Source organism: Anomaloglossus baeobatrachus, chromosome 9 (genome assembly GCF_048569485.1).
Source record: "Anomaloglossus baeobatrachus isolate aAnoBae1 chromosome 9, aAnoBae1.hap1, whole genome shotgun sequence".
In the NCBI taxonomy this organism is placed as follows: Eukaryota; Metazoa; Chordata; class Amphibia; order Anura; family Aromobatidae; genus Anomaloglossus; species Anomaloglossus baeobatrachus.
This window is the reverse complement of record NC_134361.1, coordinates 22,199,862-22,223,964: the sequence shown is the minus strand read 5'-3', so window position 1 is coordinate 22,223,964 and position 24,103 is coordinate 22,199,862. Positions and strand designations below refer to the sequence as shown.

At 50.3% G+C, this 24,103-nt stretch overlaps 1 protein-coding gene and 1 pseudogene across 1 annotated transcript; one reads left to right on the top strand and one right to left on the bottom strand.

Moving 5' to 3' along the window:
- The window catches only part of LOC142251728 (large ribosomal subunit protein uL1-like), a 44,904-nt pseudogene extending 40,070 nt beyond the window's left edge, over nucleotides 1-4,834 (top strand).
- Nucleotides 4,835-20,360: 15,526 nt separating this feature from the next.
- LOC142250307 (zinc finger BED domain-containing protein 6-like) lies at nucleotides 20,361-23,867 on the bottom strand. The gene is made up of 2 exons (XM_075322447.1): nucleotides 22,936-23,867; nucleotides 20,361-22,905 (listed from the first exon to the last, which is right to left on the bottom strand). The coding sequence occupies exons 1-2, from the start codon at nucleotides 23,745-23,747 to the stop codon at nucleotides 21,213-21,215; spliced, it is 2,505 nt and encodes an 834-aa protein (XP_075178562.1). The 5' UTR covers nucleotides 23,748-23,867; the 3' UTR covers nucleotides 20,361-21,212.
- Between the last annotated feature and the right edge of the window lie 236 nt (nucleotides 23,868-24,103).

Below are 24,103 nucleotides of genomic sequence, written 5' to 3'. Positions count from 1 at the left end.
GTGATGTCTGTGTGTGTGTGATGTGTTTGTGTTTACTCTGCACGGCTTCCTCTTCCTGTAATGACATCACTTCCCTGCAAACCGCAGACAGGCGATGTACATTACCGGAGGTAAACCGCGAAATACCGCAGGGAATAACGCAGGAAAACGCAGTGAACCGCACAGAATTTGCTGCCTGCGTTATTCCCTGCGGGATTTCACGATTACATTGGAGTCAATGGAGTGAAATCCCGCAGCGACGTGCGGAAAAGAAGTGACATGCAATTGTTTTTGCTGCGGGATTCCCGCAGCAAAACATGCAGCTGTCAAATTCCGCCTAGTGCGCACAGAATTTTTTTTGCCCATAGGTTTTGCTGGTGATTCACTGCAGAGATGTTATGAACATTTTCTGCAGCGAAGCATGCAGCAAAACCGCAAAAAATCTGCAGCAAAATCCGGTAAGTGCGCACATAGCCTAACACAGAAACAGATTCTGCTGTGAAATGGACACGCCCCCTGGGCTGTCCAGATCACAGCAGAGGAAGGTGATTGTCGCCATCTTTGTGGAGTCCACAACGCCAGCACCACTGCTCTCCCCCCAGCTGCCGCTCTCCCCCCTGCCGTTCTCCTCGCCACTACTCTCTTGAGGAGCGCGGTATACAGCGGAGCATATGGTATACTGAGGAGTGAGGTATACAGCAGAGCACGGTATACAGCAGAGCACAGTATACTGAGGAGCGCAGTATACAGCGGAGCACGGAATACAGCAGAGCATGGTATACTGAGGAGTGAGGAATACAGCGGAGCACGGTATACAGCAGAGCACAGTATACTGAGGAGCGCGGTATACAGCGGAGCACAAAATACAGCAGAGCATGGTATACTGAGGAGTGAGCTATACAGCGGAGCACGGTATACAGCAGAGCAAAGTATACTGAGGAGCGCGGTATACAGCGGAGCACAGTATACAGCAGAGCAAAGTATACTGAGGAGTGCGGTATACAGCGGAGCACAGTATACTGAGGAGAGCGGTATACAGCGGAGCACAGTATACTGAGGAGCACGGTATACAGCGGAGCACAGTATACTGAGGAGCGCGGTATACAGCGGAGCACAGTATACTGAGGAGCGCGGTATACAGCGGAGCACAGTATACTGAGGAGAGCGGTATACAGCGGAGCACAGTATACTGAGGAGCGCGGTATACAGCGGAGCACAGTATACTGAGGAGCGCGGTATACAGCGGAGCACAGTATACTGAGGAGTGCGGTATACAGCGGAGCACAGTATACTGAGGAGTGCGGTATACAGCGGAGCACAGTATACTGAGGAGCGCGGTATACAGCAGAGCACAGTATACTGAGGAGCGCGGTATACAGCGGAGCACGGTATACAGCAGAGCACAGTATACTGAGGAGCGCGGTATACAGCGGAGCACAGTATACTGAGGAGCGCGGTATACAGCGGAGCACAGTATACTGAGGAGCGCGGTATACAGCGGAGCACAGTATACTGAGGAGAGCGGTATACAGCGGAGCACAGTATACTGAGGAGTGCGGTATACAGCGGAGCACAGTATACTGAGGAGCGCGGTATACAGCAGAGCACAGTATACTGAGGAGCGCGGTATACAGCGGAGCACGGAATACAGGAGAGCGCGGTATACTGAGGAGCGCGGTATACAGCGGAGCACAGTATACTGAGGAGCGCGGTATACAGCAGAGCACAGTATACTGAGGAGCGCGGTATACAGCAGAGCACAGTATACTGAGGAGCGCGGTATACAGCGGAGCACGGTATACAGCAGAGCACAGTATACTGAGGAGCGCGGTATACAGCGGAGCACAGTATACTGAGGAGCGCGGTATACAGCGGAGCACAGTATACTGAGGAGCGCGGTATACAGCGGAGCACAGTATACTGAGGAGAGCGGTATACAGCGGAGCACAGTATACTGAGGAGTGCGGTATACAGCGGAGCACAGTATACTGAGGAGCGCGGTATACAGCAGAGCACAGTATACTGAGGAGCGCGGTATACAGCGGAGCACGGAATACAGGAGAGCGCGGTATACTGAGGAGCGCGGTATACAGCGGAGCACAGTATACTGAGGAGCGCGGTATACAGCAGAGCACAGTATACTGAGGAGCGCGGTATACAGCGGAGCACGGTATACAGCAGAGCACGGTATACAGCAGAGCACAGTATACTGAGGAGCGCGGTATACAGCGGAGCACAGTATACTGAGGAGCGCGGTATACAGCGGAGCACAGTATACTGAGGAGCGCGGTATACAGCGGAGCACAGTATACTGAGGAGAGCGGTATACAGCGGAGCACAGTATACTGAGGAGTGCGGTATACAGCGGAGCACAGTATACTGAGGAGCGCGGTATACAGCAGAGCACAGTATACTGAGGAGCGCGGTATACAGCGGAGCACGGAATACAGGAGAGCGCGGTATACTGAGGAGCGCGGTATGAAAAAGGAAGATGTCCAGCTATCACGTCCCAGTTGTATTAAAAATAAAAATCCTTTATTTTACTCAGTACTAAAATACATCAATCCATCTGGGAGTTAAAAAATCCAATGAAAAATTAAGAAGAGGGACGCAATTTAGACTACACGTCCTTATCCACTCCTAGTCTTTCACATACTGGATTGGGGGTAGAAAAGGAATTAAACCAGAAATAGGCCCCCCCCCCTCTCTTGGGCATGAACCCTTAGACTATCATAATTTCCTTGGTGCCTGTTCAGAAAATGGTGTGAGGCTCCAGAAAGGCTCCTAGTGTTTGGATTACAGGCATCATATATACCGTATGTTCTGAAACCCTCTGCCTTATTAGCGTGCGTGTAGTGCATCCAATATATTGTCTGACATAAATTACATGACATAGCATATACTAAGTCGTCTGTACCACAATTCATCATGGATCTTATATTATACTCTTTACCTGAAACACATCACTTGGTAATGTCTGTATTATTCATATATTTGCATAATCCGCATGATTTTTTCCACACTTAAATGACCCCTTCGTGGGCAGCCAAATATTGAAATTTTTCTTTTTCCGTTCAGATCTGTTTGTGTGGTCGCTTGGGGAAATAATACCTCCTAATCTTAGGCCGGTTTCACATATCCTGCTTTTCGCCGGTTCCGGCGCATGCCAGTACAGTGTATACAGTACAGTGGCAGTGTTGTAACTTCCGGGTCACATGCTCCGGTCACATGACAGCATTTGGGAGAAAAATGATGGGTGCATCTTAAAATCCAAATATAGCTTACCGGGAGGGGGGGGGGGGGGGAAGAGTGGGGCAATGCTGTGCTGCTCTGTGCGGCGGCCGGAGTTGCCCGGCGAGGCTCTGTGCAATGGCTGGCGCAGCTCTGTCCGACAGCTCTGGGCAGCCGCCGGACGCTGCCCGGCAAGGCTCTGTGCGGTGGCCGGCGCTGCTGCTCAAGATGTCAGTGGTAAGTTCTTCAAATAATGGCACCAGAGTCGGTGCTTGCGCAGATGGAGCTCTCAGCTACAGCCCTCCTGTGCGCAAGCGTCAACTCTGGCCGCTATTTCTTTGAAGCTCGCACCGCCGATATCAGAATGGCCAGTGCTCGCAATGAGCACCAGCACACAGCAGTGCCCACCACACAGCAGTGCCCACCACCTCAGCACACAGCAGCGCCGATCACCCCAGTACAGCTCTGCACCGCCCGCAACATCAACCTGCTCCACCACCACTGATGCTTCCTGTGACCCCCGCTCCACCACTGCTGCTGCCCCCCTACGGTTAGACACCACCGGATTATAAAACGAACCCCAGATTTTTACTTTTTTTTTTTTACCTTTTTTAGCTCTAAATTTGGGATGCGTCTTATAATCCGGGGTGCCTTATAAAACGAAAAATACAGTAGTTGAGAATACTACCTCCGTATTTCCTTTATCAGGAGTGTTATGTGCCTCTTTGTCCGTTGGGTCGGTGTTCTATTGTGCTGGGTCACTTTCTGTTTTGCTCTCTCAATCACAGTAGGGCTGTATCCTCTAGATCTGAATCTGTTATTAATGATTTTACATTCATTATCATAACATGCTGTATCCGTACAACATCTCCTGGCACGTATACATTCACCCGTGAATATAGTATTTATATCATGTCTCAGGTGACAACTAGTTGCATACAACAACGAGTTCCCCGCAGAAGATATCCTGAATAAACCGCAAGAAGCATGGTATACAGCTGAGCGCGGTATTCAGCGGAGCGCAGTATATAGCATGGGGCATGGTATAGAGCGGAGCACAGTATACATAGGGGCATAGTATACAGTGACGCACTATGCCAGCAGTCCTCTGTGATAGTTTAGACATATTAGGATCACTTTGCAGTCACCAACAAAATGGCTCCGCACTGTAATCCTAAACTTCATTCTCTCTTATCCTTTTGGAAACAGCCAGATTGGGAGGGGGAGGTGACATCACACACAGAAGGGCAGATTGTACCCACTTTTACTGCAGCTGTAATGTGAGCTAGCTCTACAGTAGGATTTCAGCAGCTGCTCCCCCTAGTGTTTAAGAGTGGAAAATATGAAACTTTTGTTTTAAAAAAAAAGTATATTTTACTCAATCAAAAAAAAACAAAACAATTTTTAAACATAACATTAAAACACTACTTCACAGTTTTTCAGTTATTGAATTTTTAATTTTTTTTTACACCTTCCCTTTACCTTCTTGGTGTCTTTGCAGAAAAAGAATTGTCAGAAGGTGAGGACTCTTTATAGTAAGAGTAGTGATGACTGGACCCGTAGATGTTTGGGTTCGACAGGACTTTATTTAAAAGTTTGGTGCTTGAACTTAACCCAAACTTGATCCCAAACCCCCATAGAAGTCAATGGGGACCGAAACCTCTGTGCTGTAAAAGAGATGTAAAATGGTCAGCGTAAAGGCTTCGGGGGCTGTAAAAGGAAGCAAAATGGGGACAATGGCTCTGTAAACAAATGTGGATTGGGAAATGACAAAGATGTTTGATACCATTGCAATCATGGTTAAATAGAAAGACAATAGAAAGTGTATTAGTATCCACGAGAGGAGAGTGGCACACGCTGTCACATAAAAGTCCTTGCTTTATCGTAGGTGCATAAAAAAAAATGAGTGGGGCCGGATAAGTGCGCACAGAAGGACGACGGCCGTTTCGTGCAACTGCGCTTCTACGGGTCCTTGCATAGGTATTGCAAGGACCCGTAGAAGTGCAGTTGCGCTAAACGGCCATCATCCTTCTGAGCGCCAACATCCGGCCCCACTCATTTTTTATGCACCTACAAAAAAAGCAAGGACTTTTATGTGACAGCGTATGCCACTGTTCAGCTCTCTCGTGGATTCTCTCTGGACTTGTTCCTTTTGGTGAGCACCGCTACACTGAGTCCTCGTGGAATTCCCTCCCCTCTCTGATCCACCGCAGCGTAACACGGTGGTGCGGAACCACACTTGTTTGTTGTCATTTGTTACATTTTAAGAGTTCCTCCACAGAGCCAAAATTATAAGAGTGCCCCCACAGAGGCTGATTTCATAGTTCCCACACAGATAAAACATTTTAAGAGTGCCCCTCCCCACAAAGCCTATTTTCACAGTTCCCCAACAGAGCCAAATTTTCAGCTCCAGTTACATACCCTACAGCTGCCGCGGGTATAGAGTAGCTGATGGTCTGCCGAGAGCCTTGGAAGAGTTCCCCCACAGAGCAACATTCCTAAAAATGCCCCTACAGAGTCAATTTTCAGAGTTCATCCAGACAACATTGGAAGAGTTTCCCACAGATCACAAACATCATCCTTTAAAAAAATCAGAATAAAAAAAAACAAAAAAAGTCTGGAACCAGGAGGTGAAGGTCCAAGTGGAGGGGGAGGTGGAGGTGAACATGGTGGTGTAGGTTAAGGATTTTTAAGGAGGTAGCCAACTCTATTGTTTTTTGTGTTTGTGCTTAGGAAAATGACTAAAAATAACCAATAATAAATGAAATAAAGAAAAAACTTGAACCTTGAGGCAGAGATCTAAATGGAAGAGGAGGGGGAGTCGGACAAGGCGGTGCAGGTGGAAGAGGTAGAGAAGGAGGGAGCCAAGACTGGTTTTGCTTTTTATACAAAATGTAATTGGGGAGCTCCCAAAACACCGGGAATGGCAAATAGAGTATAAGGCTGTATGCAAACGTTGCGTTCTATTCCACAGCGTGTAAGTCACTGCATGTGTAGCCGAAAAGCTGCGTTCTGAGACGCATTGTAACTACAGAATTCATGCGTTTTGGATGCTTGCTCTGCTATGGGAAAAGCATCCAGAACGCACATTTCTGACAGTGCGGTCCTACTCGGCTCTGCTGCATCCCCATAGACTTGAGGAACCAGAGGAGAAAGGAGTAGTTTTCAAAAAAGGTTAAAACAGCTTTATTTATCATACTATTAAAATCAATGACAAAACAGTATACAAATATCTGACATGCAATAAAAGCTGCAAACATGAAATGACATGTGAGGAGAGGTGAAAAAAGCCTGTGCCAGTGCTGGCAATATACCGAGTGAAATGCACCCAAAATTACCTCCTGACAATGGGGTCAGCCCGAGGGCGGACAATAAATCCCAGCAGGAAAAAGGGGGAACAGACCGGGGGTCTGTGGTTACCGGCTCCCAAAAATGACCTCCTAAAAATCAGATCAGCCCAGTGGCGAACAATGAGTCCCAGCAGGAGGGAGGGAGAGAAACCATAGGGTCTATAATTACCAGTCAGGGGTGGCACTGGAACAGGCAGGCGGTAGGCAAGGGAAACCCCCTAAGGCATCCGACGTACGTTTCGCTGTCGCTATACTATTTGCTTAATCATGGATGATTAACGCCACTGGGCTGATCTGATTTTTAGGAGGTCATTTTTGGGAGCCGGTAACCACAGACCCCCGGTCTGTTCCCCCTTTTTCCTGCTGGGATTTATTATCCGCCCTCGGGCTGACCCCATTGTCAGGAGGTAATTTTGGGTGCATTTCACTCGGTATATTGCCAGCACTGGCACAGGCTTTTTTCACCTCTCCTCACATGTCATTTCATGTTTGCAGCTTTTATTGCATGTCAGATATTTGTATACTGTTTTGTCATTGATTTTAATAGTATGATAAATAAAGCTGTTTTAACCTTTTTTGAAAACTACTCCTTTCTCCTCTGGTTCCTCAATTCAATGGAGTAAACAGTGAGCCTTTGCTCTCATGGTATTGCAGGGCCACTGTCACTTTGCATTATGTGTCATAAGTTTTTCGTTTTATTAATCCCCATAGACTTGCAGCAGAGACGAGTGGGACCGGACTGTCAAAAAGAGCATGGCTGGCTGCGAGAGACAGCCGCACGATCAGAATGAACTTCACCCGACTTCATTGTGATCGCGCATCTCTGTGCGTGTGCCGCGGCTTGATTTGCAATCACAGGTGAAGGACTCACTGGTGACTGCAAATCTCCTGAGTGACTGAAGTGAGCCGCGTGATCACCAATGCCGTCACTCAGGTTACCCAGCTAGCTCGAGACCTCCACCCGAGACCTGTGGTCGCGGGTAACCTGAGTGACGTCTCCGCTGACAGTGCGACTCACTTCAGTTGCTGCGTGGAGCTCACAGGAGCGGCGGTGTTCTTTGGCTGCTCCTGTCAGCTTCATGTAGCAGAGCTGGATGCGTCTTGGGACCTCGTGAGGACTACTCCGGACCTGGAGGGATTTTAATAAAGTGGTGAAAGAGGGTGTTTTTTGTCTTTTATATCAAATAAAGGATTTTTTTGGGTCTATATGTTTATTTACTTTCACTTACAGGTTAATCATTGGGGGTGTCTCATAGACGCCTGCAATGATTAACATAGGACTTAGTGGCAGCTATGGATTGCCAATAACTCCTTATTACCCAAATTGCCACCGCACCAGAGCAGTTCTGGATGAGCTGGGTAGAGTCCCGGGACTGTCGCATCTAATCGATGCGGCAAGTCCGGGCGGCTGCTGGCTGATATTTTTAGGCTGGGGGGCTCCCCATAACGTGGCGCTCCCCATCCTGAGAATACCAGCCTTCAGCGTGTGGCTTTATCTTGGCTGATATCAAAATGGGGGGGGACCGCACGCCATTTTTTTTTAAATTATTTATTTTACTGCACTACGTAGACCCGCTCACCGGCGGCTGTGATTGGTTGCAGTGAGACAGCTGTCACTCAGCATGGGGGCGCGTCTGACTGCAACCAATCATAGGCGCCGGTGGGCGGGGGAAGCAGGGAATACGAGATTGAATAATGAGCGGCCAGCATTTTCAAAAGCTGGAGAAGCCGCTGAAGTGTGATAGCCATGCAGTGCCGCGCCGGTGTTCGGTCAGTGATCGGTGAGTATGAGAGAGGGGGGAGACGGAGACCGACCGACCGACAGACAGAGAGACAGACATTGCAACCGAAACGCACAAAAGAAGTGACATGTTGCTTTTTAGAATGCAGTGTTTTGGCAGCAAGGCAAATCGCTGCGTTCTAAAACGCAACGTGCGCGTGGCTAATGCCCAATCTTCATAGATTGTGCTGGGGACACAGGACGCATGCAGTTACGTTGCAGTGGAATACGCAGCGTAACTGCACGCAAATACACAACGTGGGCACATAGCCTAACAATGGCTGGTATAGTTCTCTATTCAGGCAAAGGTCAAGACAAGTCCTGTGTGATCCACGCCTGGTTCAATTTAATGAATGCTAGCTTGTCCATGTTAGCTGTGGGCAGGTGACTAGGCCTGTCTGTGATCACATCTCCTACCGTACTAAACACACGTTCCGACAGTACACCTGCGGCAGGGCAGGCCAGCACCTCCAGAGCGTAAAGGGCAAGCTCGGGCCATGTGTCCAATTTCGAGACCCAGAAGTTAAATGGAGCAGATCCATCGCTCAGTACTTGGACACTTGAGGACACATAGTCTTCCACCATGTTGTTGAAACGCTGCTTCCTGCTAATCCGGATCGAATTAGATGGAGGTTCTGAATCTTGTGGTGTGCTGAGGAAGGTTTTCCACATTTTAGCCATGCTAAACCTCCCTTCAGAAGTGGGACCGGTGCTCCAGCTGTTTGGGCCACTGCCTTCTCCTCCTCTGCCTTGTTCTTTCCCTGAGTCCCCGCTGTCAGGTGGGAACGCCGTCAGTAGTGACTCTACCAGAGTGAGCTTGAACTCTCGAATTTTCCGATCCTGCTCCACTGATGAAAGTAAGGATGGCACATTGTCCTTGTAGCGGGGATCCAGCAGGGTGGCCAACCAGTAATCAGCACTGGTCACAATCCTGGTAATTCGCCGGTCGTTGCACAGGCACACCAGCATGTATTGGCTCATGTGTGCCCGGCTGCCCAGAGGCAATGACAAGCTGTCCTCGGTGGGAGGTATATTGTCTGTGTCCTCTGTATCACCCCAGCCACGCTCCAGTGATGCCCCTGAGCCGCTTTGAGTGCCATTCTGCTGTGAACACAGTTCCTCGTTCTCCTCCTCTTCCTCATCTTCCCAAACTGTCCCCTGGCTGGACAGTTGTGTACCTGACCGCTGCTGGTACCGGAAACCACCCTCCGAGCCATGTGTGGATGATTGGCCTGATAATGGTGTGAATGGTCCCTCTTCCTCCTGTTCCTCTTCCTCCTGTGCCACCTCCTCATCCATCATTGCCTGGAGCGTTTTTTTAAGCAGGCATACAAGCGGGATAATAAGGCTGACGATGGCATCATCAGCGCTGGCCATGTTGGTGGAGTATTCAAAGCAGCGCAACACGGCACACAGGTCCCGCATGGAGGCCCACTCGTTGGTGGTGAAGTTGTGGTGCTGCAGCTGAAACTCCACTATCGCCTGCTGCTGCTCACACAGTCTCTCCAACATATGCAAGGTGGACTTCCACCTTGTTGGTACGTCACAAATGAGGCGGTGAGCGGGAAGGCCGAAGTGACGCTGCAGCACAGATAGGCGAGCAGCAGGGTTACAATGCTGAAAGTGTGCACAGACGGCCCGCACTTTCTGCAGCAGCTCTGACATATGTGGGTAATTTGTAAGAAAGCTCTGCACCACCAGATTCAGCACATGCCCCAGGCAAGGGATGTGCGTCAAACTGCCTAGGCCCAGGGCTGCTACGAGATTTCGCCCGTTATCGCACATCACTAGGCCGGGCTTGAGGTTCACCGGCAACAGCCACTCATCTGTCTGTTGTTTGATCCCTGTCCACAGGTCCTGCGCGGTGTGGGATTTTTCCCCCAAACAGATGAATTTCAGAACAGCCCGCTGTCGTTTCCCCCTGGCTGTGCTGAAGTTGGTGGTGCAGGTCTTACTCTGACCGGATGAGGAGATGGTGGAGGAAGCAGAGTTGAAGGAGGAGGGAACATGCACAGAGGAACGACCAGCAATCCTCGGTGGTGGTAAGACATGTGCTAGAACGCCTTCCACCTCTGGCCCAGCCTCCACTACATTTACCCAGTGAGCAGTTAGGGAGATATAACGTCCCCGCCGGTGCTTACCAGTCCACGTATCCGCAGTTATGTGCACCTTGTCACTGATGGCGTTGCGCAGTGCACTCCTGATGTTGTCCGCAATCTGTGTGTGCAGGGCAGGGATGGCCCGCCTGGAAAAATAGTAGCGGCTGGGAACAACATACCAAGGGACAGTTACTGCCATCAGTTCTTTAAAACTGTCAGTCTCCACCAGCTGGAATGGCAGCATTTCAAAGGCCAGGAATCGTGCGATGCTGTCATTCAGGACCATGGCTTGTGGGTGGGTAGGGGGGTACTTTCTCTTTCTCTTCAGGGTTTGGGGGATGGAGAGCTGAGGACTTCCATGGGACGATGTGGAGATGTTCGGTGACGCTGCTGGTGGTGGTGCGGTCACGTCCTCTTCTTGCGTGGAGCCAGGTGGTCCTGGTGATTGTGAGCAGGAGGAAGAATCTGAGAACGTACCATTAGAAGGAGCAGGAGGAGCCTCAGATGTTTCCAGGTTTTTCAGGTGTGTACTCCATTGCAGCTTGTGCTCTGCATTCAGATGCCTCGACATGCAGGTGGTGCTCAGGGTCTTAACAGTTAAGCCTCGCTTGTAGACCTTACTGCACAGCGTGCAGACCACCCGTGTCTTGTCGTCAGCACACTCCTGGAAAAAATGCCATGCCGGAGAGATCTTTTGAGTTGGCTTTGGTGCGCTCATTTCCTCGGCACGGTGGGCAGTAGCAGCCGACATACCGGCTATGGGCTGTACACGGGGCTTGCTTCCTCTTTGCTTGTGCTGCTGGATCAGTATGAGCACCTCCTCTTCCTATCAACTCCACACGCCACTCACAAGGCATGGACTCCATGTGGCTTCTAGGATCTCCTCCTCCCCCTTCTCCTCCCATCCCCCCCTATTATCAGCTTCCACCCACTCCCCCCTATTATCAGCTTCCACCCACTCCCCCCTATTATCAGCTTCCACCCACTCCTCCCCCTCCGCTCTTTGCCGGGCTGCACACTGCAGAAAGCAGCAGCAGAGACCTGTGTCCCCTCATCCTGTGAGATGTGCTCTGGTGGTCCGCTGACCCTGTGCACTCGCCTTCCCACAGTCATCCACCAACACAACAAGTGGTTGGGCATCAGTGCACTCGGTCTCTTCTACTTCATGAGCAGGTCGTGGTGGATGTCCCATGTTACCCAACCCAGAGGAGCCATCAAAGAGCAGAAGTGACGGCTGCATGACTTGGGGCTCAGACGTTTTGCCTAATTTAGAAGGGTGTGAGGTGGAAGAAAGATGCCCGTGATCCTCAGGTGCCAACTCTGCATTTTCACAGGGGATTGTGTGGAAAACAATGTGAAGGAGCTGGAGACATTCTCAGCCTCTACTTGTGTAACGGGGTGCTAGGGGTGCCTCGGGGATTGTAGTCGTGGCCCCTTTTTCTATCAGGCTTACCCCCGGCTCCGCCGTCACTATTGGGACAGGGGATTGTTCTGTGGGGCAGAGTGTGGTGGAAAAGAGCATACTGTCAGCCGCAGGAAGACTCTTCAGGCAGGGATCAGATAAACCAGACGACATCTTTATTGCACAGAGTTTCACAGACAGCTCAATGCACGGATTTTGCAGCGCACGGTCACAATTCCTGTCCGGGGAAATCTTTCCTTGTCGTCTCCTCTAGTGGGGGATGTGCCCGGCTACTCCACTTCACCTGGCTCCCACTCCGGCTAACACAGACTGGACCCACACCAATTCTGCTTCACCCTTGAGGACACTTCTTCTCTTCTTCCCTTCTTTCTTTCTGCCCACTCAGCTCCACACTCTGCCCCTGGCTGTTCCTTCGACCACCCCCCCCCACCAGGCTGTATTAGGGCAGTATACACCAGGCTGTATTAGGGCAGTCTGCACCAGGCTGTATTAGGGAAGTCTGCACCGGGCTGTATTAGGGCAGTATACACCAGGCTGTATTAGGGCAGTCTGCACCAGGCTGTATTAGGGCAGTATACACCAGGCTGTATTAGGGCAGTCTGCACCAGGCTGTATTAGGGCAGTATGCACCAGGCTGTATTAGGGCAGTCTACACCAGGCTGTATTAGGGCAGTATACACCAGGCTGTATTAGGGCAGTCTGCACCAGGCTGTATTAGGGCAGTATACACCGGGCTGTATTAGGGCAGTATACACCAGGCTGTATTAGAGCAGTATACACCAGGCTGTATTAGGGCAGTCTGCACCAGGCTGTATTAGGGCAGTATACACCGGGCTGTATTAGGGCAGTATACACCAGGCTGTATTAGGGCAGTATACACCAGGCTGTATTAGGGCAGTCTGCTCCAGGCTGTATTAGGGCAGTATACACCGGGCTGTATTAGGGCAGTATACACCAGGCTGTATTAGGGCAGTATACACCAGGCTGTATTAGGGCAGTATACACCAGGCTGTATTAGGGCAGTATACACCAGGCTGTATTAGGGCAGTATACACCAGGCTGTATTAGGGCAGTATACACCAGGCTGTATTAGGGCAGTCTGCACCAGGCTGTATAAGGGCAGTCTGCACCAGGCTGTATTAGGGCAGTCTGCACCGGGCTGTATTAGGGCAGTATACACCAGGCTGTATTAGGGCAGTCTGCACCGGGCTGTATTAGGGCAGTCTGCACCAGGCTGTATTAGGGCAGTCTGCACCGGGCTGTATTAGGGCAGTCTGCACCGGGCTGTATTAGGGCAGTATACACCAGGCTGTATTAGGGCAGTCTGCACCGGGCTGTATTAGGGCAGTCTACACCGGGCTGTATTAGGGAAGTCTGCACCCGGCTGTATTAGGGCAGTCTGCACCGGGCTGTATTAGGGCAGTCTACACCGGGCTGTGTTAGGGCAGTATACACCGGGCTGTATTAGGGCAGTCTGCACCGGGCTGTATTAGGGCAGTCTGCACCGGGCTGTATTAGGGCAGTCTGCACCGGGCTGTATTAGGGCAGTCTGCACCGGGCTGTATTAGGGCAGTCTGCACCGGGCTGTATTAGGGCAGTATACACCAGGCTGTATTAGGGCAGTCTGCACCGGGCTGTATTAGGGCAGTCTACACCGGGCTGTATTAGGGCAGTCTGCACCAGGCTGTATTAGGGCAGTATACACCGGGCTGTATTAGGGCAGTATACACCAGGCTGTATTAGGGCAGTATACACCAGGCTGTATTAGGGCAGTATACACCAGGCTGTATTAGGGCAGTCTGCACCAGGCTGTATAAGGGCAGTATACACCAGGCTGTATTAGGGCAGTATACACCAGGCTGTATTAGGGCAGTCTGCACCAGGCTGTATTAGGGCAGTCTGCACCGGGCTGTATTAGGGCAGTCTACACCAGGCTGTATTAGGGAAGTCTGCACCCGGCTGTATTAGGGCAGTATACACCAGGCTGTATTAGGGCAGTCTACACCAGGCTGTATTAGGGCAGTATACACCAGGCTGTATTAGGGCAGTCTGCACCGGGCTGTATTAGGGCAGTCTACACCGGGCTGTATTAGGGCAGTATACACCGGGCTGTATTAGGGCAGTATACACCGGGCTGTATTAGGGCAGTATACACCGGGCTGTATTAGGGCAGTATACACCAGGCTGTATTAGGGCAGTATACACCAGGCTGTATTAGGGCAGTCTGCACCAGGCTGTATTAGGGCAGTCTGCACCGGGCTGTATTAGGGCAGTCTACACCGGGCTGTATTAGGGAAGTCTGCACCCGGCTGTATTAGGGCAGTATACACCAGGCTGTATTAGGGCAGTCTACACCAGGCTGTATTAGGGCAGTATACACCAGGCTGTATTAGGGCAGTCTGCACCGGGCTGTATTAGGGCAGTCTACACCGGGCTGTATTAGGGCAGTATACACCGGGCTGTATTAGGGAAGTCTGCACCCGGCTGTATTAGGGCAGTATACACCAGGCTGTATTAGGGCAGTCTACACCAGGCTGTATTAGGGCAGTATACACCAGGCTGTATTAGGGCAGTCTGCACCGGGCTGTATTAGGGCAGTCTACACCGGGCTGTATTAGGGCAGTATACACCGGGCTGTATTAGGGCAGTATACACCGGGCTGTATTAGGGCAGTATACACCGGGCTGTATTAGGGCAGTATACACCAGGCTGTATTAGGGCAGTATACACCAGGCTGTATTAGGGCAGTCTGCACCAGGCTGTATTAGGGCAGTCTGCACCGGGCTGTATTAGGGCAGTCTACACCGGGCTGTATTAGGGAAGTCTGCACCCGGCTGTATTAGGGCAGTATACACCAGGCTGTATTAGGGCAGTCTACACCAGGCTGTATTAGGGCAGTATACACCAGGCTGTATTAGGGCAGTCTGCACCGGGCTGTATTAGGGCAGTCTACACCGGGCTGTATTAGGGCAGTATACACCGGGCTGTATTAGGGCAGTATACACCGGGCTGTATTAGGGCAGTATACACCAGGCTGTATTAGGGCAGTATACACCAGGCTGTATTAGGGCAGTATACACCAGGCTGTATTAGGGCAGTCTGCACCCGGCTGTATTAGGGCAGTATACACCAGGCTGTATTAGGGCAGTCTGCACCAGGCTGTATAAGGGCAGTCTACACCAGGCTGTATTAGGGCAGTCTGCACCCGGCTGTATTAGGGCAGTATACACCAGGCTGTATTAGGGCAGTATACACCAGGCTGTATTAGGGCAGTATACACCGGGCTGTATTGGGGTAGTCTGCACCCGGCTGTATTAGGGCAGTATACACCAGGCTGTATTAGGGCAGTATACACCAGGCTGTATTAGAGCAGTGTGCACCAGGCTGTATTAGGGCAGTCTACACCAGGCTGTATTAGAGCAGTATACACCAGGCTGTATTAGGGCAGTCTACACCAGGCTGTATTAGAGCAGTATACACCAGGCTGTATTAGGGCAGTATACACCAGGCTGTATTAGGGCAGTATACACCAGGCTGTATTAGAGCAGTATACACCAGGCTGTATTAGGGCAGTCTACACCAGGCTGTATTAGGGCAGTATACACCAGGCTGTATTAGAGCAGTCTACACCAGGCTGTATTAGGGTAGTCTGCACCGGGCTGTATTAGGGCAGTCTACACCAGGCTGTATTAGGGCAGTATACACCAGGCTGTATTAGGGTAGTATACACCAGGCTGTATTAGGGCAGTCTACACCAGGCTGTATTAGGGCAGTATACACCAGGCTGTATTAGGGCAGTCTACACCAGGCTGTATTAGGGTAGTCTGCACCGGGCTGTATTAGGGCAGTATACACCGGGCTGTATTAGAGCAGTATACACCAGGCTGTATTAGGGCAGTCTACACCAGGCTGTATTAGGGTAGTCTGCACCGGGCTGTATTAGGGCAGTCTGCACCGGGCTGTATTAGGGCAGTCTGCACCGGGCTGTATTAGGGCAGTATACACCAGGCTGTATTAGGGCAGTATACACCAGGCTGTATTAGGGCAGTCTGCACCGGGCTGTATTAGGGCAGTCTACACCAGGCTGTATTAGGGCAGTCTGCACCGGGCTGTATTAGGGCAGTATACACCAGGCTGTATTAGGGCAGTATACACCAGGCTGTATTAGGGCAGTCTGCACCAGGCTGTATTAGGGCAGTCTGCACCAGGCTGTATTAGGGCAGTATACACCAGGCTGTATTAGGGCAGTCTGCACCAGGCTGTATTAGGGCAGTCTGCACCAGGCTGTATTAGGGCAGTATACACCAGGCTGTATTAGGGCAGTCTGCACCAGGCTGTATTAGGGCAGTCTGCACCAGGCTGTATTAGAGCAGTCTGCACCAGGCTGTATTAGGGCAGTCTGCACCAGGCTGTATTAGGGCATTATACACCAGGCTGTATTAGGGCAGTATACACCAGGCTGTATTAGGGCAGTATACACCAGGCTGTATTAGGGCAGTCTGCACCGGGCTGTATTAGGGAAGTCTGCACCAGGCTGTATTAGGGCAGTCTACACCAGGCTGTATTAGGGCAGTCTGCACCAGGCTGTATTAGGGCAGTCTGCACCAGGCTGTATTAGAGCAGTCTGCACCGGGCTGTATTAGAGCAGTCTGCACCAGGCTGTATAAGGCTACTTTCACACTTGCGTTGAATGGCATCCGTTGCTATCCGCCGCCTTGAGGAATTACGGTAGCCGTTGTAGGAAACAGTTTATTCCTCAAGGAACCGATGTGTACCCTAGCTACGTATACAGGGAGCCAGCGCTAAGCGGTGTATGCTGGTAACCAGGGTAAATATCGGGTAACCAAGCAAAGCGCTTTGCTTAGTTACCCGATATTTACCCTGGTTACCAGCGTATGCTGCTTATACAGAGTCGGTGCTCGTTGGTCTCCCGCCGTCAAACACACTGATGCGTGCTGCACAGCGGGAGACCAACGAGCAAAAAATGAACCAGAACAGTGTGTAATGATCAGTGATTTCACAGCAGGGGCCAGGTCGCTGCTTAGTGTCACACACAGCGAGATCGCTGATGAGGTCACAGGTACGTCACAAAACCTGTGATTCAGCAGAGATCTCCCTTGTGAGAAGTACCCCTTAAACCAGGTGAGACAAGCTAATTAACAAACAATGCAGGACAGATTAGCATAAGACAGAGGGCAATGATAATATACTGTACATAGGTTAATTAGTTTTTGATGTTCATGCCCAAGCGAGTCTGTGATTCCATCTGCGAGATCCATTTATTTTCTCTATGATGGAAAATAGTTTTCAGATCTCCCCCTCTCTTGGGCATGAACCCCTTTTCTAGGGCATTAACCCTTAGGGGTACTTTGCACGTTGCGACATTGCTACTGAGATATCGTCGGGGTCAAATCGAAAGTGACGCACATCCGGCGCCGGTAACGACGTTGCAACGTGTAAAGCCTAGATGCACCGATAAACGATTGCAAAAGCGTTGTAAATCGGTGATCTGTGTAGTGTCAGACATTTTCATAATTTCGCTGCAGCAACAGGTACAATGTTATTCCTCGTTCCTGCGGCAGCACACATCGCTGTGCATGAAGCCGCAGGAGCGAGGAACATCTCCTTACCTGCCTCCACCGGCAATGCGGAAGGAAGGAGGTGGGCGGGATGTTTACGTCCCGCTCATCTCCGCCCTTCCGCTTCTATTGGCCTCCTGCCGTGTGACGTCGCTGTGACGCCATACGACCCGCCCCCTTAGGAAGGAGGCGGGTCGCCGGCCAGAACGTCATCGCAGGGCAGGTAAGTGCGTGTGAAGCTGCCTTAGCGATAATGTTCACAAGTTATCGCATGTGCGACGGGGGCGGGTGCTATTGCGCTCGGCATCGCTATCATCGGCTAGCGATGTCGCAGCGTGCAAAGTACCCCTTAAACTATCACAATATCCTTGGTGCCTGTTCAGAAAATGGTGTGAGGCTCCAGAAAGGCTCCTAGTGGTTGCATTACAGGCATCATATATATGTTCTGAAACCCTCTGCCTTATTAACGTGCATGTAGTGCTTCCAATATATTGTCTGACATAAATTACATGACATAGCATATACTAAGTCGTCTGTACCACAATTCATCATGGATCTTATATTATACTCTTTACCTGAAACACATCACTTGGTAATGTTTGTATTATTCATATATTTGCATAATCCGCATGATTTTTTTTTTTCATACTTAAATGAGCCAAATATTGAAATTTTTCTTTTTTCCGTTCAGATCGGTTTGTGTGGTCGCTTGGGGAAATAATACCTCCTAATCTTAGATCCCATTTAGACACGAATTTAACCCCTTCATCTAAGAGTTTTTAGGCTATCGTCTACTGAAAGAATGGGAAGGAATTGTTTGATGATATCGACCACCTTATAGTAATCATTGGTGTATTTACCGTATTTTTCGGATTATAAGGCGCACTTTCCCTCCCAAAAATTTGGGAGAAAAATGATAGGTGCATCTTAAAATCCAAATATAGGTTAACGGAAGGGGGGGAGGCGTGGTCACTTGAGGAAGGGCAATGCTGTGCTGCTCTGTACAGCAGCCGGAGTTGCCCGGCGAGGCTCTGTGCAGTGGCTGACGCAGCTCTGTGCGACGACCGGCGGCCGCCTGGTTAGGCTCTGCGGCCGCCCAACACTGCTCGGTAAGGCTGTTTGCATCGGCCGGCGCTGCTGCTTAAGATGTCAGCACTGCAGTAAGTTCTTCAAATAATGGCGCCCAGAGTCGGTGCTTGCGCTCTCAAGCTCTCATCTGCGCAAGCGCCATTTCTTTGAAGCCCGCATCGCCGACATCATCATAAATGACCAGTGCCCGCAGCGAGCACCAGCACACAGCAGCGCCGTCCACCCCAGCATAGAGCAGCGCCCATCACCCCAGCATAGAGCAGCACCGACCACCCCAGCACAGCTCTGCATTGAGCATCTGGGCCTCCCTGTGCAGCGCCCGCAACATCAACCTGCTCCACCACCACTGATGCTTCCGGTGACCCCCGCTCCACCACCGCTGCTGCCACTTTCCGGTAAGACACCACCGGATTATAAAATGAACCCCAGATGTTTAATTTTTTTACCTTTTTAGCTCTAAATTTGGGGTGCGTCTTATAATCCGGGGCACCTTATAAAACGAGAAATACGGTAGTTGAGAATACTACCTCCGTATTTCCTTTATCAGGAGTGTTATGTGCGTCTTTGTCCGTTGGGTCGGTGTTCTATTGTGCTGGGTCACTTTCTGTTTTGCTCTCTCAATCACAGTAGGGCTGTATCCTCTAGATCTGAATCTGTTATTAATGATTTTACATTCATTATCATAAAATGCTGTATCCGTACATCATCTCCTGGCACGTATACATTCACCCGTGGATATATTATTTATAACATGTCTCAGGCGACAACTAGTTGCATACAGCAATGAGTTCCCCGCAAAAGATTTCCTGAATAAACCGCAAGGAGAAGCATGGTATACAGCTGAGCGCGGTATTCAGCGGAGCACAGTATATAGCATGGGGCGTGGTATAGAGTGGAGCACAGTATACATAGGGGCATAGTATACAGTGGCGCACTATGCCAGCAGTCCTCTGTGATACTTAGACATATTAGGATCACTTTGCAGTCACCAACAAAATGGCTCCGCACTGTGATCCTAAACTTCATTCTCTCTTATCCTTTTGGAAACACCCAGATTGGAAGGGGGAGGTGACATCACACACAGGAGAGCAGACTCCACCCACTTTTACTGCAGCTGTAATGTGAGCTAGCTCTACAGTAGTATTTCAGCAGCTGCGCCCCCTAGTGTTATTTTTTTATGTATATTTTACTCAATTAAAAACAAATAATATTTAAACATAAAATGAAAACACTACTTCACCGTTTTTCAGTTATTGATTTTTTTTTGTTTTTTGACGACACCTTCCCTTTACTTTTTTTGGTGTCTTTGCTGAAAAAGAATTGTCAGAAGGTGAGGACTCTTTATATTAAGAGTAGTGATGACTGGACCCGTGGATATTCGGGTTTGGCAGGACTTTATTTAAAAGTTTGGTCCTTGAACTTGACCCAAACCAAAACCCCCAAAGAAGTCAATGGTGACCCAAACTTCTGTGCTCTAAAAGATGTAAAATGGTCAGCGTAAAGGCTTCGGGGGCTGTAAAAGGAAGCAAAACGGGGACGATGGCTCTGCACACAAATGTGGATTGGGAAATGACAAAGATGTTTGACACCATTGCAATCATGGTTAAATAGAAAGTAAAAAGAAAGTGTATTAGTATCCACGAGAGGAGAGTGGCACACGCTGTCACATAAAAGTCCGTGCTTTATTGTAGGTGCATAAAAAATGAGTGGGGCCGGATACGTGCGCACAGAAGGACGATGGCTGTTTCGCGCAACTGCGCTTCTACGGGTCCTTGCTTAGGTATTGCAAGGACCCGTAGAAGTGCAGTTGCGCTAAATGGCCATCGTCCTTCTGAGCGCCAGCATCCGGCCCCACTCATTTTTTATGCACCTACAATAAAGCACGGAGTCATCGTGCAATTCCCTCCCGTCTCTGATCCATCGCACCACGGGCTCAGGTAACACGGTGGTGCGGCACCACACTTGTTTGTTGTCATTTGTCAAATTTTAAGAGTTCCCCCACAGAGCCAAAATTATAAGAGTGCCCCCCATGAAGACTGATTTCCAAGTTCCCACACAGATAAAACGTTTTAAGAGTGCCCCCACACAAAGTGTATTTTCACAGTTCCCTAACAGAGCCAAATTTTCAGCTCCAGTTACGTACCCTACAGCTGCTGTGGACATAGAGCAGCTGATGTTCTGCCGAGAGGCTTGGAAGAGTCCCCAAACAGAGCAACAATGCTAAAAATGCCCCTACAGAGCCAGTTTTCAGAATGAATCCAGACAACCAAAGTTGGAAGAGTTCCCCACAGATCACAAACATCATCCTTTAAAATATCAGAATAAAAAAACAAAAAAAAAATTCTGGAACCAGGAGGTGAAGGTCCAAGTTGAGGGGGAGGTGGAGGTGAACATGGTGGTGTAGGTAAAGGATGTGAAGGAGGTAGCCAACTCTTTTTTTTTGTTTTTGTGCTTAGGAAAATGACTGAAAATAACCAATAATAAATACAAGAAAAAAAAACCTTGAACCTTGAGGCAGAGATGTAAATGGAAGAGGAGGTGGAGTTGGACAAGGCGGTGCAGGTGGAAGAGGTAGAGAAGGAGGGAGCCAAGACTGGTTTTGCTTTTTATACAAATGTAATTGGGGAGCTCCCAAAACACAGGGAATGGCAAATAGAGTATAACAATGGCTGGTATAGTTCTCTATTCAGGCAAAGGTCCGGACAAGTCCTGTGTGATCCACGCCTGGTTCAATTTAATGAATGCTAGCTTGTCCATGTTAGCTGTGGACAGGTAACTAGGCCTGTCTGTGATCACATCTCCTACCGTGCTAAACACACGTTCCGACAGTACACTTGCGGCAGGGCAGGCCAGCACCTCCAGAGCGTAAAGGGCAAGCTCGGGCCATGTGTCCAATTTCGAGACCCAGAAGTTAAATGGGGCAGATCCATCACTCAGTACTTGGATACTTGAGGACACATAGTCTTCCACCATGTTGTTGAAACGCTGCTTCCTGCTAATACGGATCGAATTAGATCGAGGTTCTGGATCTTGTGGTGTGCTGAGGAAGGTATTCCACATTTTAGCCATGCTAAACCTCCCTTTAGAAGTGGTACCGGTGCTCCAGCTGTTTGGGCCACTGCCTTCTCCTCCTCTGCCTTGTTCTTTCCCTGAGTCCTCGCTGTCAGGTGGGAACGCCGTCAGTAGTGACTCTACCAGAGTGAGCTTGAACTCTCGCATTTTCCGATCCCTCTCCACAGACCTAAGTAAGGATGGCACATTGTCCTTGTAGCGGGGATCCAGCAGGGTGGCCACCCAGTAATCAGCACTGGTCACAATCCTGGTAACTCGCTGATCGTTGTGCAGGCACACCAGCATGTATTGGCTCATGTGTGCCCGGCTGCCCAGAGGCAATGACAAGCTGTCCTCGGTGGGAGGTATATTGTCTGTGTCCTCTGTATCACCCCAGCCACGCTCCAGTGATGCCCCTGAGCTGCTTTGAGTGCCATTCGGCTGTGAACACAGTTCCTCGTCGTCCTCCTCTTCCTCATCCTCCCAAATTGTCCCCTGGCTGGAGAGTTGTGTACCTGACCGCTGCTGGTACCGGAAACCACCCTCCGAGCCATGTGTGGATGACTGGCCTGATAATGGTGTGAAAGGTCCTTCTTCCTCCTGTTCCTCTTCCTCCTGTTCCTCTTCCTCCTGTGCCACCTCCTCATCCATCATTGCCTGGAGTGTTTTTTTAAGCAGGCATACAAGTGGGATAATAAGGCTGATGATGGCATCATCAATGCTGGCCATATTGGTGGAGTATTCAAAGCAGCGCAACACGGCACACAGGTCCCGCATGGAGGCCCACTCCTTGGTGGTGAAGTTGTGGTGCTGCAGCTGAAACTCCACTATCGCCTCCTGCTGCTCACACAGTCTCTCCAACATATGCAACGTGGAGTTCCACCGTGTTGGTACGTCACAAATGAGGCGATGAGCAGGAAGGCCGAAGTGACGCTGCAGCACAGATAGACGAGCAGCAGGGTTAGAATGCCGAAAGTGTGCACAGACGTCCCGCACTTTCTGCAGCAGCTCTGACATATGTGGGTAATTTGTAAGAAAGCTCTGCACCACCAGATTCAGCACATGCCCCAGGCAAGGGATGTGCGTCAAACTGCCTAGGCCCAGGGCTGCTACGAGATTTCGCCCGTTATCGCACATCACTAGGCCGGGCTTGAGGTTCACCGGCAACAACCACTCATCTGTCTGTTGTTTGATCCCTGTCCACAGGTCCTGAGCGGTGTGGGATTTTCCCCCCAAACAGATGAGTTTAAGAACAGCCTGCTGTCGTTTCCCCCTGGCTGTGCTGAAGTTGGTGGTGCAGGTCTTACTCTGACTGGATGAGGAGGTGGTGGAGGAAGTGGAGACGGATGAGGAGGGAACATGCACAGAGAAACGTCCAGCAATCCTCGGTGGTGGTAGGACATGTGCTAGAACGCCTTCCACCTCTGGCCCAGCCTCCACTACATTTACCCAGTGGACGGTTAGGGAGATATAACGTCCCTGCCCGTGCTTACCAGTCCACGTATCCGCAGTTATGTGGACCTTGCCACTGATGGCGTTGCGCAGTGCATCCCTGATGTTGTCCGCAACATGTGTGCGCAGGGCAGGGATGGCCTGCCTGGAAAAATAGTAGCGGCTGGGAACAACATACCACGGGACAGTTACCGCCATCAGTTCTTTAAAACTGTCAGTCTCCACCAGCTGGAATGGCAGCATTTCAAAGGTCAGGAATCGTGAAATTCTGTCATTCAGGACCATGGCTCGTGGGTGGGTAGTGGGGTGCTTCCTCTTTCTCTTCAGGGTTTGGGGGATGGAGAGCTGAGGACTTCCATTGGACTGTGTGGAGATGTTCGGTGACGCTGCTGGTGGTGGTGCGGTCACGTCCTCTTCTTGTGGGGAGCCAGGTGGTCCTGGTGATTGTGAGCTGGAGGAAGAATCTGAGAACGTACCATTAGAAGGAGCAGGAGGAGCCTCAGATCTTTCCTGGTCTTTCAGTGCTCTCCACTGCTGCATGTGCTTTGAATTCATATGACGCATCATGCAGGTGGTGTTCAGGTTCAGAGCATTTGTGCCTCGCTTCAGGATCTGACTGCACAGCGTGCAGACCACCCGTCTCCTGTCGTCTGGACATTCCTGGAAGAAATGCCATACCAGGGAGCTCCTATGAGTTGGCTTTGGTGTGCTCATTTCCTCGGTACGGGACACTAGCAGCCGACGTACTGGCTGTTTCCTTTTCTGTTGCACTGCTGGGTCAGTATGAGCACCTCCTCTTCCTCTAAACTGTGCACAACACTCAGAAGGTCTTTAGCCATGTGGGATCTAGGATCTCATCCTCCCCCTTCTCCTCCCATCCCCCGTATTATCATGTTCCACCCAGTCCTCCCCTCCCCTCTTTGCTGATCTGCACACTGCAGAAAGCAGCAGAGACCTGTGGGTCCTCTGACCGTGTGCAGTAGTCTTCCTACAGACTCATCCACCAACACAAGTGGTTGGGTATCAGTGCACTCGGTCTCTTCTATCTCTGGAGCAGGTCGCCGTGGATG

What these genes read in the sequence shown, in the direction of transcription:
- LOC142250307 (XM_075322447.1), bottom strand. Translation starts at nt 23,747, where the DNA reads ATGAGCACACCAAAGCCAACTCATAGGAGCTCCCTGGTATGGCATTTC. An exon ending in CGTTTCTCTGTGCATGTTCC is followed by an intron (nt 22,906 to 22,935) that starts CTCCTCATCCGT and finishes TTCCTCCACCAC; the next exon opens with CTCCTCATCCAGTCAGAGTA.